The sequence below is a fragment of the Triplophysa dalaica genome, chromosome 15, assembly GCF_015846415.1.
Source record: "Triplophysa dalaica isolate WHDGS20190420 chromosome 15, ASM1584641v1, whole genome shotgun sequence".
In the NCBI taxonomy this organism is placed as follows: domain Eukaryota; kingdom Metazoa; phylum Chordata; class Actinopteri; order Cypriniformes; family Nemacheilidae; genus Triplophysa; species Triplophysa dalaica.
This window is the reverse complement of record NC_079556.1, coordinates 132915-145623: the sequence shown is the minus strand read 5'-3', so window position 1 is coordinate 145623 and position 12709 is coordinate 132915. Positions and strand designations below refer to the sequence as shown.

At 41.7% G+C, this 12709-nt stretch overlaps 2 protein-coding genes across 7 annotated transcripts; both read left to right on the top strand.

Moving 5' to 3' along the window:
* The first annotated feature begins 300 nt into the window (after positions 1-300).
* Positions 301-2212, top strand: serpina10b (serpin peptidase inhibitor, clade A (alpha-1 antiproteinase, antitrypsin), member 10b). Of its 3 annotated transcripts, none has more exons than XM_056767153.1 (5): positions 301-450; positions 628-1213; positions 1280-1553; positions 1629-1741; positions 1847-2212. In XM_056767153.1, the coding sequence occupies exons 2-5, from the start codon at positions 643-645 to the stop codon at positions 1981-1983; spliced, it is 1095 nt and encodes a 364-aa protein (XP_056623131.1). In that variant the 5' UTR covers positions 301-450; positions 628-642; the 3' UTR covers positions 1984-2212. The 3 variants fall into 3 exon arrangements, with proteins under 3 accessions (XP_056623131.1, XP_056623129.1, XP_056623130.1); XM_056767151.1 differs by having other exon boundaries at positions 388-450; positions 1629-1776; XM_056767152.1 differs by having other exon boundaries at positions 432-503; positions 1629-1776.
* Positions 2213-2345: 133 nt separating this feature from the next.
* On the top strand, positions 2346-12698 carry ddx24 (DEAD (Asp-Glu-Ala-Asp) box helicase 24). Of its 4 annotated transcripts, none has more exons than XM_056767146.1 (9): positions 2346-2586; positions 5797-6519; positions 6599-6949; positions 8405-8558; positions 8639-9172; positions 9277-9352; positions 9426-9614; positions 11577-11706; positions 11822-12698. In XM_056767146.1, the coding sequence occupies exons 2-9, from the start codon at positions 5817-5819 to the stop codon at positions 12058-12060; spliced, it is 2376 nt and encodes a 791-aa protein (XP_056623124.1). In that variant the 5' UTR covers positions 2346-2586; positions 5797-5816; the 3' UTR covers positions 12061-12698. The 4 variants fall into 4 exon arrangements, with proteins under 4 accessions (XP_056623124.1, XP_056623125.1, XP_056623123.1 ...); XM_056767147.1 differs by having other exon boundaries at positions 5794-6519; XM_056767145.1 differs by lacking the exon at positions 2346-2586 and adding an exon at positions 5419-5599.
* The last annotated feature ends 11 nt before the right edge of the window (positions 12699-12709 follow it).

Here is a 12709-nt window from a genome sequence, read left to right as displayed (position 1 = left end):
CTGTAAAGAGATTTAAACCAGCATGACAAAAAAGGTTTCTGGACAGGATCACCTATTCTGCCTTTAATTCCTGTCGTCATTTTGCTCCTCAAGGGATCTGAAGCTTTCCTCGCTGAGATGACAGATCTGGAGAGATAAGAACTGGCCTTGGGCTTGATTTGAATGATGTGACAACCATGATGTGGAAATAATTCATTTGTGACGGATACGTCATTCAATTGCAGCCGAAACATGTGCGGGAATGTTCAAATGTTTGTACCTGTACCTTAAAAGTGTTTGTAAAGTCATCTTTTTCAATATATCAAGAGTTCAATCTCATGCTTCAGATGTGATATTTGCTGCAGAGATGACTTGATTGTTAATAGATAATCTGTCACGCACTTGAACTTTGTTTCTTCAAACACAGACGGAACACAACATCCAAAATAACACTTCTCTTCTCTATATGAGGTAAGTCCCAATGAGACGCTTCATGTGTATGATTCTACTTACGGCTTTAACACGTGAGTGTTTCTGATCTTCAGTGCTGTGTGTGAAGATTTTTCAGTTTAATTCTCAACATGTCATGTCGTGTGTTCAAGCAATAAACATAAGAAATCGTTTTCTGTGTGTGTGTGTTTTTTCCAGGTGAAACTGCAGAAAATGGATCTCAGAGTTGTTATGACGCTCATTTCTTTGTCTAGTTTTCTATACACCTTTCAAACTCAAGAGTCCAAAACTCCCGACGTGACTGACCTGTCCTTCAGAAACATGGACTTTGCTATGAACCTGTATCGCAGAATATCCCGTCATCACGACAATAACATCGTCTTCTCGCCGCTAAGTGTCTCCGTGTCCTTGGCGACGCTCTTACTGGCGGCGGGGGGCTCAACGCGTGCTCAGATCGCCGGCGGACTCAATCTGGCGTCTCTAGATGATGATGATGAAGTTATTCCACAACTCTTCCAGGATCTGCTGAGCAATATTTCCCTCATACAGCAAAACACAGCGCTGTTCGTGGACCACAGGTTTGACCTGGAGCAGGTCTTCAGCCATCAGGTGAAGCGATTCTTCGGCGCTGACGTCATCGCCGTGGAGTTTGGAAAGACTGATGTCGGCAGGAACGTCATCAATGACTACATCAGCAAGAAAACTGGCGGTAAAGTGCGTGAGATGGTGAAGAGCGTGGAGCCGCTGACGCAGATGATGCTGATCAACACCGTCTTCTTTAAGGGTGAGACGCTCAACTCACATTATTTCTGATTCTTTCGAACAAAAATGACAACTTTTGTCCTTCAAGGTGACTGGCAGCGTCCCTTCGACCCCAACAGCACTGAAGCCGGTCGCTTTTACGTAGACAAGTACAACATCGTCCAGGTTCCGCTGATGTTCGCCGAGGATAAATTCTTCACAACGGTAGACAGCGATGTGGGTGCTCGCGTGCTGCGGCTGCCATATCGAGGCGGTGCGTCGCTGCTAATCATCCTGCCCGACGCATCTGTGGATTACACCGCCATAGAGGACGAACTCACTGCTGACAGAATCTTCAGATGGATAAAAAACCTGAAACCAGTGTGAGTTCCGCACGCAATCACTACACATGAATGTGCCATTTCATCTCCGAGCTCTTTCTCTGTCTCTTCTCTCAGGAAGATGGAGGTCCACGTGCCCAAGTTTCAGCTGGAGCAAAGATACGACATGTGTGAACTTCTGCCACATCTTGGAATCAGCAGTGTGTTTCTGGACTCGGCCAACCTCACAGGTTTGAGTAAAGATGTGGGCGTGAAAGTCTCTCAGGTTACTGCACACACACACACATGTGATGGTGTTGATGACAGGTGTGTACGTGACGTGTACTGTTGTGCAGGTGATGCATACAGCCGTGATGGACGTGGACGAAGCAGGCACGACTGCCGCTTCAGTTACATCGGCGGGCATCACCACTTACTCTTTACCCGCCACATTCCGAGTGGACCGACCCTTCTTTTTCTTCCTGTATCATGAAGCCTCTCGCAGCCTACTGTTCATGGGCAGGGTCATCGATCCCACCAAGAACTCTCAATAAACGTGGACGCAAGTGAAGCGCCTTCTGTTGCTTGTTTTAGGGATGAAAGTGAGTCGCTGCAGAAGAACGATCAGACGTGGATATAATAAATAATAAATCACAAATAATAAATCACATTAAAGTCGCTTCACCATACAGACAAGAAATAAAGTCAGATGATTGTCCTTCTGCAGTGTGTTGACGCGTGTGTGTGTTGCTGATGGACTCCCTGTGGAGCACAAACAGCTCAAAGCCGACGACACCTAGCAGGCTGGTTCTAGAGGGTTTCTAGTACTTTCTTTAACTGGTCAGGCTGGAAAACCACTTTAACACCAGGGGCCAGATTCACAAAACATTCTTAAGAAGAAAATTATTCTCAACCGACATGTTTTTGCGTATATTCAAACTTAAGAAAAAAGTAAGGAATGTTACCTGTTCCTAAAAAAAACCTAAGACAGTTGTTATGTTCTCAAGATTGATCTTAGGAAAAAAATTGAGAAGAATCCAAATTCTGGAAACAAAAGCGGTTAAGGTTGCCTCACGGTTATCTTCAATCTCAAAAGGTGAGATGTTTAATCCAAATATTTGTTTGTTTCAAATGTGACGTGTATTGTATTGAGCCAGAATCATCATTTTGATGTTTATTTGCCATTAAGGAATATTTATTTGGATTAATAATGATAAGGTCTAGATCCTTTTGTCCCTGGGACAAAGTGACACCAAACGAAGAGGGTCACAAGTATTATGCCATAGTTACACAGCTTCTTTCAAATGTATTTTAATACGTATATTTTTTTAACGCTCACTAACATATTAGCTAACATGCGTTGGTAAATGCCATTTAATGCTAATACAATATATATATATACAGCGGGGGAAATAAATATGTTATCAGTAAGGGGATTTCTAAGTGGACTATTGACACAAAATGTCCACCAGATGTAGCCATCAAGCCAAATATTGAATTTGTACAAATAAATCAGAACAGTATACAAGTTCAGTCATAATATATATAGTGAAATGACAAAGAAAGCCATGAGATCACCTGAAATCTGTCAGTATTGAGAGAGAAACCCCTATCAGTACTAATTGATATCAGCTGCTTTAGTCCTAATTGATGGCCTATAAAGGTTTCTGTTTAACTAGGAGGCACACAGGAAAGACTTCATGATGGGTAAAAGCAAAGAACTCTCTGAGATCTTCGTAATCTTATCATTGAAAAGCATTTTGATGGGAATGGTTATAGGCGCATTTCCAGGGGCCCGTTTCAATAAGGAAGTTCAACCAACACCGAGTTTAAATCTAAACTCTGAGTTTTCAGTTTCAGACCAGCTGATTTGAGTTCAATCCACTCTGAGTAAGTTCACACTAGGTTATGCTCGTGCAGAATGGTGATGAAAAGCCATCATCAATTGAGTGAAGAAAGCATGATTCACCATGGCAACGGAGAAGCGCTCTGTTAATTTCTCGCCAATTACATTGAAGGTACTGTTACAAGGAAGTTGGCGTTGGAGAAAAGTGCTTCAAGTGTTAATGCTTAAGTTTATATGTAAATCACTTTTATATTTATTTTGTTGGAACTGTGAAAATGGGAATTAATATTTCTCTCGCTCTCTCTCATTAAAAGACATTTTTATATTTAAATCGTCCATAAAAGCTGTCCAAGCGATTTGCTGCATCCGGGTTACCGTGTATTATTTAGTTTTGAGCGGTTGTTATCTGCAAATGTCGTGACAAACAGATCAGAATCAAACATTCCAACCAGCCGTGTAATAACACACAACAGTAGACAGTAGAGAGGGGTTGCCAGATCCTCTGTCTGTAATTATGGCAGAACCCAACTCAAAAAGTCACTGTTGTGCACACTTTCTTCATGACAGTCACTGTATAGAAGTAAACACTCGTCTGTTTTCATAAATAAAATAATCTTACATCTGATGGATGTGATTCGGAGGAGACGTGTATGCAGCTAGAGCCCTAAAGGAAGGATAGAAAACGAACTTACTTTATATTAAACTTGATCAAAATGTGATTAAAAGGTTAATGAATCTGAATATTCACCTCATTTATATATTATCTGTGTATTTAAAATTAAAATGTCTATTAATATCGTCATTCTCACTAATCACGTGCAAACAGGGTTGTTGCTAGAAGGGATACAGCTACGGCCGGAAGTGGTGCAAAGTCTCGCCACAAAATTACAATAAATTACATTTAGTCATTTTACATTTAGTCATTTAATTACATTACATTAATTACATAAATTACATTAGCCAACGTCTTCACATACCCCAGCTCTAAACATAACCTTACAATAATAAAATAATTGTAATAAAATGTTTTCGGCGTGATAAAAAATGTGCGGTATTGAAGTGCGCATGCCCAGTGACGTGAGCTGTATCCCTTCTAGGCTTCGTGGCCACAGATTCTCGAGAACTTCGCCTCATTTTGAAGTGTGTTCCACTTCGTGAAGTGAACGAGGGGAGTTTACATGGACAGTATACAAGTTCATTCCCTCATTCCCTCGATTTTGACCAACTGAGTCCACTTCATATGTACACTTCAAGCTGCTCTATATCCCACAAATCAACTTGATGTGACGTCACAGCAGATCGCTCAACTTTAGTCTAGGCTGTAATTCATTTTTTGTGAATGAAACGCAAATTAACGTATATTACATATATTTTGAGTTTTATTTGCATAATACGTCTAGCTAGCTTTACCTATGTTTACAGGCAAATTTTATACTATTGATATTATGATTGTGTTATTTTTTTTTCTTACACAACTATCTATAGGACTTCTTTATATTTTCTCCTGCAACTTGTATGTATATAGAATGGTGCATGAAACAGATTCATAAGTGTATTTAATAATTCAGCTTCAGAGTGAATACCAAGTGATCAAGGGCAAGTGCGTCCATTTCAACCTTATTCACGGGTTCCGCCAGTAGTGGGACACATCCGCGTCAACGAGGCTGAGAGAAGTGTGCAAGGGAATCGAATTTGGAGTGGAACGCAGCCCTAATCATAAACAGCGGTGAGGCGACCGCGTTGTCACGTGACATCTGATACATTTCTCATCACTCCTCATGATACAGCAATCGCTGTGAAGACGAAATATCTAATCCATTTCATTGACAGTGCTGAAATCAAATGCGATCATACGATGTAGAAAACACATATCTCCAGTGAGACATAAAGACGTCGTGAGATTATTTTGAATAGAAGTGAAGATTCTTCTGACAACAGACACGTGCCATCGGTTACTTTCTTCCTCGCTGGTTCAGATGGACCAATCACGGTCGTGTGTGATTACTTAATAAGGCGCGTTCGAGGGGATATTTTAATATCAAATATTACAACTTTAATGGTCTTATTGGAGTTTTTTTGGGGGGGGGGTGTATTAAACTAAGAATGTAAAAAGATTTTTTTTTAACGCGTTCTGATTGGTAGTGGTTCTTCTACTACGTCATCGTCATCATGGCCGCGTCCTCGTGCAAGTCTCACGCGTGAAGTGAAGCACAGACAGCAGCTCGTGTGATTAACTTTTAATCTCACACACATTGTTTTCAAGGTAAATTGCATTGTGTGTGTAAATGTGTGTAGTTTTCTCTTTTCGTTACGTGTGTGTATAATAGTTCATAACAGAGCAGAAAGTACTTCGGTGTTTTTCATGTTATTCTTTATCTGTTCAGCTCTCTTCAGTTTCATGTTATTAATAAAGAAGTGTACAGTATTTATAAAACACCATCATTATATGTGTTTCAGCAGACTGAGGTCAGATCTCTCACATGAAGATGAAGATGAAGGTGAAGAAGAGTTGTGTCCCTTCTAAAAGAGGGATCGTGGTGAGGGGCGAGTGGAAGCCAGTGAACGTGGACCCCAGTCTGTTCTCTGACCCGTGTTTGGACGGTCTGGTGTGTTTCGAAGAACTGACGGATTATTCCCTGGTGGAGCCTGAAAAGACCATTCATGTGGACGAGTCTGTGAAGAAAACTAGATCAGACCGAAAGAGAAAACCCAGAGAAGAGCAGCTGAAGGCTGAAGATGATGATGACACTGACAGAAAGAAGAAGAAGAAGCTCATGACAGATGACGAGGCGTCTGTAGATGAAGAAGAGATGTCACAGGACCATCACACTCCACAGACAACATCCACACTGACAAAACAAGAGAACAAGAAGAAGCGTAAGAAGAAGAAGAAGAAGAAAGTGCGTTCAGAGGGGTGTGAAGTGAAGAGGTCAGACGGGGGTGATGTAGGAACTGCCCCGTCTAAAAACAAAAAATCCAAAAACAAAAACTGGAGCGACGCAGCTCAAGCAGACGCAGAGAGTCGGAACGCAGACGTGTCTGCGTGGAAAGATCTGTTTGTACCTGACGCTGTTTTAAAAGCTCTCAGTAAACTGGGCTTTTCTGCACCCACTCCCATTCAAGCTCTGGCCATCCCACCGGCCGTCAGAGATCATTTAGATGTTCTGGGAGCTGCGGAGACGGGTGAGAAACCTTTTCATGTCGCAGACGCTCTGCCGTCGGTTCTCGTCATGTTTTTAAGTGTGTGTTTCTTCTCCCTCAGGCAGCGGAAAGACTTTGTCTTTTGCCATTCCCATGATCCACATGATTCTAGAGTGGAGGAAAGGCTCAAAGCAGCAGCAGCATCAGTCGGCAGAGACGCGTGTGGAGAGCATTAACCTGCCGTCCATCAGCGTGCACACAGACTCTGGCAGCGGCGCTGATGATGAAGATGACGACGATGACCCAGTGAAAGATGATGACGACGCTCCAGTGAAAGAAGATGATGATGAAGGTGTGACGGCCGGCATTCCAGAAGCACACGAGCGACCGCTCCTCGGTCTGATCCTCACTCCCACTCGAGAGCTGGCCGTTCAGGTTAAACATCACATCGATGCTGTCGCTCAGTTCACAGGTCAGTTCAGATGATGATGATGATGATGCTCATGTTTCATGTCTAGTGTACATACAGCTTTGTCTGTAGAGCAGAAAAGCACTTTTGGATAAAAGTTTCTGTTGAATGAATGAATGTGAACATAATGTTTGTATAGAACTCTGTAAGACACACCCACATGAACGCCTACCTCACTTGATATTTACTGTAAACATTAGGAAATCTAAATGCAATAAGGGGCTGTTTGTAGATGTTAAGAGTCAAAAAAGAGTTGGTGATCTATAGTAGGCATTGGCCGGTATGAGATTTTGACTTTAATTTATATTTTGTTTCACGACATTGTAATAACAACAGTAAAATGTGTTTTTTTCAAATCTCTGTGTATACAAACAACAACCTTTCAACTGGACACAAATACATTTGATTTTTAATCAACATTCATTGAACATATATGTAAAACATGTAAAAATAAAGCTTAACATTATAATACAAAAAACATCCTTTTGTCATAGCGAATATATTAGGCCTAAACATCAACCATTGCGTGACATGACTTAATGATGTATTTTTGTGTAAACACAGCTCATACCTTAGAAATGGTATCACAGAACATTTGAGTGGTTTTGAAACCTTGCTATTTAAACCTCGGTATACCTTAAAACCAGTATTGGGCCCATGTCTAATCTATAGAAAGACTGGATTGCTCGTGACATCATTACACTGAAGCAAGCGCGCCGCCCAAGACCTTATATTAAATAAACATCACATACTAATGATAAAACAGTAACTCGCCAGTCCCCATTTTTATATCTCACATTACAATACTCGCAACACAAATGTCTTGAGCATGTGAATGGTTAATTATTTAAAGTCTGGAAGTTCCGTCTTATTAGATATAGAGTTAAGTTTGACCGTAGCGCACATATGAGATCAGCAGACTCACGACACCAATGACACATGTGCTTCTTCTGGAATCTAGAAACAGGCTGTTAATGTTCTTTAAGTTGTGAAGATTTATTTGTACACTTGTGCCAACACAACACAACAGTGTGCAATGCACACACACCTTCTACACGTTGATTTCTATACGTCTCAATTCTGCCCAAAATAGACATAAACATTGGAAAATATCAGAAGTATCAATTCCTTTAAACACACGTGTGAACTATATACATATTGCGCTTCTAATAAGCTAAAGTGTTAGACGGTTGTGTTGACTTAAGTCAGTGGCGCTCTCGGACACTTGGGCATACCACTGTACCATGCATTGTGCTGTGTTCTAACTTATCTGTTTTTCCTGTTTGCCCCTGTAAAGCTGCTTCACAATACACATTGTGAAAAGCGCTATATAAATAAACTTGAATTGAATTGAATTGAACCATGATGGCGCGCAATTGCTTCAGCTGAAACATATGCACTGAAGTATTAGTAAAAGTGAATGTACGCTTGAGTTTTGGTTGTCGTTCCTCACATCAGGTATAAAAACAGCCATTGTTGTTGGTGGGATGGCGCCACAGAAACAGCAGCGGATGTTGATGCGGAGACCAGAGATCGTCATAGCGACGCCGGGACGTTTATGGGAGATGATCAAAGAGAGACACCCTCACCTGCAGAAGCTCAGACAGCTGCGGTAAGTCACTGCACCTCACCTGCATTACACCTGCGGGAGTGCCTGCGTGTGTCATCAAGAGAGCCAACGTCTGTTCTCAGGTGTCTGGTCATCGATGAAGCTGATCGTATGGTGGAGAAAGGTCACTTCTCAGAGCTGGAGAGTCTGCTGGAGATGCTCAACACCTCGCAGTTCAATCCCAAGAGACAGACCTTCATCTTCTCCGCCACGCTGACCATGGTGCACGGACTGCCGCTGCGTCTGCAACAGAAGAAGAAGAAGAAGAAGAAGACGGCGGCCGGGAGGACGGAGCAGCGGAGCAAACTGCAGCTCCTCATGGAGAAAGTGGGCATGAAAGACAAACCCAAAATCATCGACCTGACGCGTAAAGAAGCCACTGTGGAGACTCTGACGGAGACCAGGATCATCTGCAGCAAGGAGGAGAAAGACTTCTCTCTCTATTACTTCCTGCGGCGTTATCCCGGACGCACCATGGTGTTCGCCAACAGCATCGACTGCATCAAGAGACTGAACGCTCTGCTGCTGATCCTGGACTGCTCGCCGCTCGCTCTCCACGCTAACATGCACCAGAAACAGCGGCTGAAGAATCTGGAGAGGTTTGCGGAGAAGGACAGGTCAGAATACTGTGTGTGTGTGTGTGTGCGTGTGTGTGTGTGCGTGCGCGCGCGCGTGCGTGCGTGTGTTGACCTAACTGAACTGAACTGTTGTTCTCCTGCAGTTGTGTTCTGCTCACCACAGATGTGGCAGCGCGAGGTCTAGATGTTCCAAACGTTCAACATGTGATTCACTATCAGGTACGGCTCACGTGACTTCTGTCTCTTCTCTGCCGGCGCACCCGGATGATTTAACACACTCTGGTGTCTTTAGGTTCCTCGCACGTCTGAGACTTACGTCCACCGCAGCGGTCGCACCGCTCGGGCAACCAAAGAGGGTCTCAGCTTGCTTCTGATTGGCCCTGATGATTTGATCAATTATAAGAAGATCTGCAGAACTCTGGAGAAAGATGAAGACCTCCCTGTGTTCCCTATTGAGGCCAGGTGCATGACGGCCATTAAAGTACGGACACTTTTCCTTTATTTCACTGAGAATCTGTGTCAAATGTCCAGTTAGGGCAGGTCAATGCGGTGATGCTCAGACTGACGTTGTCATTTACTTGTCAACCTTTATTTGAATACATGTCTTTGTTTTGCTGAACACACGGGGAGAAATGTGGAAGAATGTCAGATAGGGGTGGGTTAGGGTGGGTAACCCTAATCACAATTTTATCCCGGTTCTTCTTCAAGTTGGTTTTAAGACTATTTTGCAAATTACAGAGCTACAATACAGCCAAACTATATCCCCATATAAAAATATACTCTTTACCATTTATATTTTGAAGAATATTTTAATCAAGTTAATATTTAATGCAAGTGCAGGACCATAAATCAGCTGTTAGAAATAAACTTTACATTTTGAATTTTGTTTTCCATCTTGTTGCGGCACTCGGAGTAAAGCTGTGGAATGGCCGTGGAGGAAAAATATTTGCGGCTGGTTATTTCGTAAGAGGATCTGTGACTTTGAGCACTTTTTTAACTCTTTTACCCCCATTGAGGAGTTATCTCGTCAATTTACAGCAGGTGGCGCTATTACACACCTTTGGGAAAAGTACAGAATCCCAGAACCTAAAACATAAATTTCTTATCGGTTTTTAATGAGACTCCTGAGATAGGCGCAGGCTCGCCGTGACCCGAGGTAGTTTGGATAAGCGGTAGAAGATGGAATGGAATGGTTTTTAATGATTGTTCTTAGTGTAATCTGTGCGGAGTCTTTGATTAAACAGCTGAGATAAATAACGTTTTTGTCAAAGTAATGCATTTTTGAAGAAACCTACCCACATCTACGGAGTGATAAAAAAAGAACAAATGAAGATAGAAGAATAAGGGTTCTTTTGTTTAAAACTGTTCTTTCATTTGACATATTGTTTGTCCATATATTCTTTACAGAAAATTTACTGTGAGCCATTAAAATTGGGTGAAAATGTTAAAAAACAGTGGTGTAGGTTGGCAACTTTTTTTTTTAAAGGCTGGCGGCGAATGAGTTAAAGCCCTCATTTTCCACAGTCTTTAAGGGAATCATGTCTTTGGCCAGGTAAAATGTCTTTCCAGCGCTTGCTCGTTCTGTCATACGGAGTTCCTTTCTCAAGTCCTTCTTTCGTTAAAGTCATTTGTTTAAACCTTGTAGTTTCTGGATGCTTGGTCGTACCTGAATTACTCGCGTGGGATCCCTTTATAATTTGACTGTTGGCATTGTCTTTCGGGTGCTTTCTTTTGAGGTGGTTAAAAAGGTTTGTTGTGTTGTCATCCGACATGCGAATCTTATCATTGCCACATTTGCAAATAACTGTTGTTTGGGCCGTGTCTGCTGGGGAAAACCCAAACCATTTCAATATTACTGATGTAGTATTTTATTTAGGAACCAACTCCTCCGTGTTTCCCTCCATCGTCACTGACCGCGTCACTTAATCTTACTGAATTCACAAGCAACGTAAACGAGCTTGTTAACATGGCGCAATCTATCGCAAGGATGTTGATGGATTCAATAGAACAGCAACGGATATAACATGTCTTGCACTATATCGGATGATGTAACGATTATTCCGAAAAAGTGGATTGTGCAGTCATTTTAATCGTTCGCGATCAAATATTGTCATATCGCACACCCTTAATGTCAGATCTCACCCACCATGTCCTGCCATAGGGAAAAGAAACATAAATATTTTTGACAATCTTCCAGATATCTCCCCGTGTGTTCAGCAGAACAAAGACATTTATACCCGTTTGGAACAAGCTGAGGGTGAGTCAACGATGAGAGAAGGTTCATTTTTGAGTGAACTGTCCCTTTAAGAGACTCTTGTGCTACTCTGTGGGCCACATGAAGTCTAACACATGCATTTGATTCAGGTTTGAGCTTTTCATTACCCTACACACATGTTCACATAAAGACACTTGATATCGTTTGTGTGATGCTGTGTTTTGAAAGGAGCGAGTGAATTTGGCCCGAAAGATCGAGAAGATGGAATATTTCCACGGTCGAGAGAAGCAGCACAATTCATGGGTGAGGCAAGCAGCTGAAGCGCTTGACATCGATGTGGAGGATGACCTGCTGTTGGGTATGAGCGTTTCATGGATTCAGCTGAACAATATTTGAACTGCAAAGTGCATCATGTGTCGTGATGTGATGTGATGTGTTGTGTCGTGTTGTGTCATGATGTGTTGTGATTTCAGGACAAGGTAAAGATGACGAGGAGGACAGACACCAGCAGAAGTTGGTGAAGGTGATGAAGAAGCAGTTGAAACACATGATCTCACAACCCGTCTTCAGAAACACCATGAAGACAAAATACCCCACACAGATGGGTAAACTACAGCTGCCTCAAGCTCCCGTCACCACGGCGACTGCAGCGTTAACCAGCTTCACTCATCACAAACAGACTGCACGAGCGCAGCGCAAATACAAACCCTGAATATCTCTGAATAAAACATGAAATGAGACCTTTTGATACCACGCCGTTCGGTTTTTCTGAACTTTTAAGCTCTCTTTAAAAGATCATTTTGATATATTTGAAATGTCTGTCTTTATCAAAACTTAAATATGTGTTCAGCGATTTAACTCCTGACTAACTTCCGAACCATTCATAACCTCAGCAGTTAACATTCACTGCAAAATGTTTTGTCTTAGAAGCAAACTGTTGATGCTGGTGATGTCACCTTTATGGCATTCAATCTAGCTACATGGTGTAATCTCAGGGTGTGTCAGTAGGTGGCGCTGTTATCACATCTGCTTCATGTCCAGTGAAAGGGAATGACTGTAAATTTATTTTCAAAAAAAAAAAATCTATATTTGTTACTTCTGAAAATTTAAAGTTTCCTCCATGTTTTTATGTCTGATCTTAACAGGTGTAGTATACAGTTTCAAATGGTAAACAGTGTTGGGTAAGTTACTCTGAAAAAGTATTTAAGTACTAGTTACTATTGACATTCAGAAGAGTTATTAGATTAATTTACAAATTACTCTCTCCAAAAGTATTTAATAACTTATTATTAATGACTTTCTATATCCTACATCAACCTTGATTATTTCAGTGAGTCAAGGATACATATAAAATGACTCAT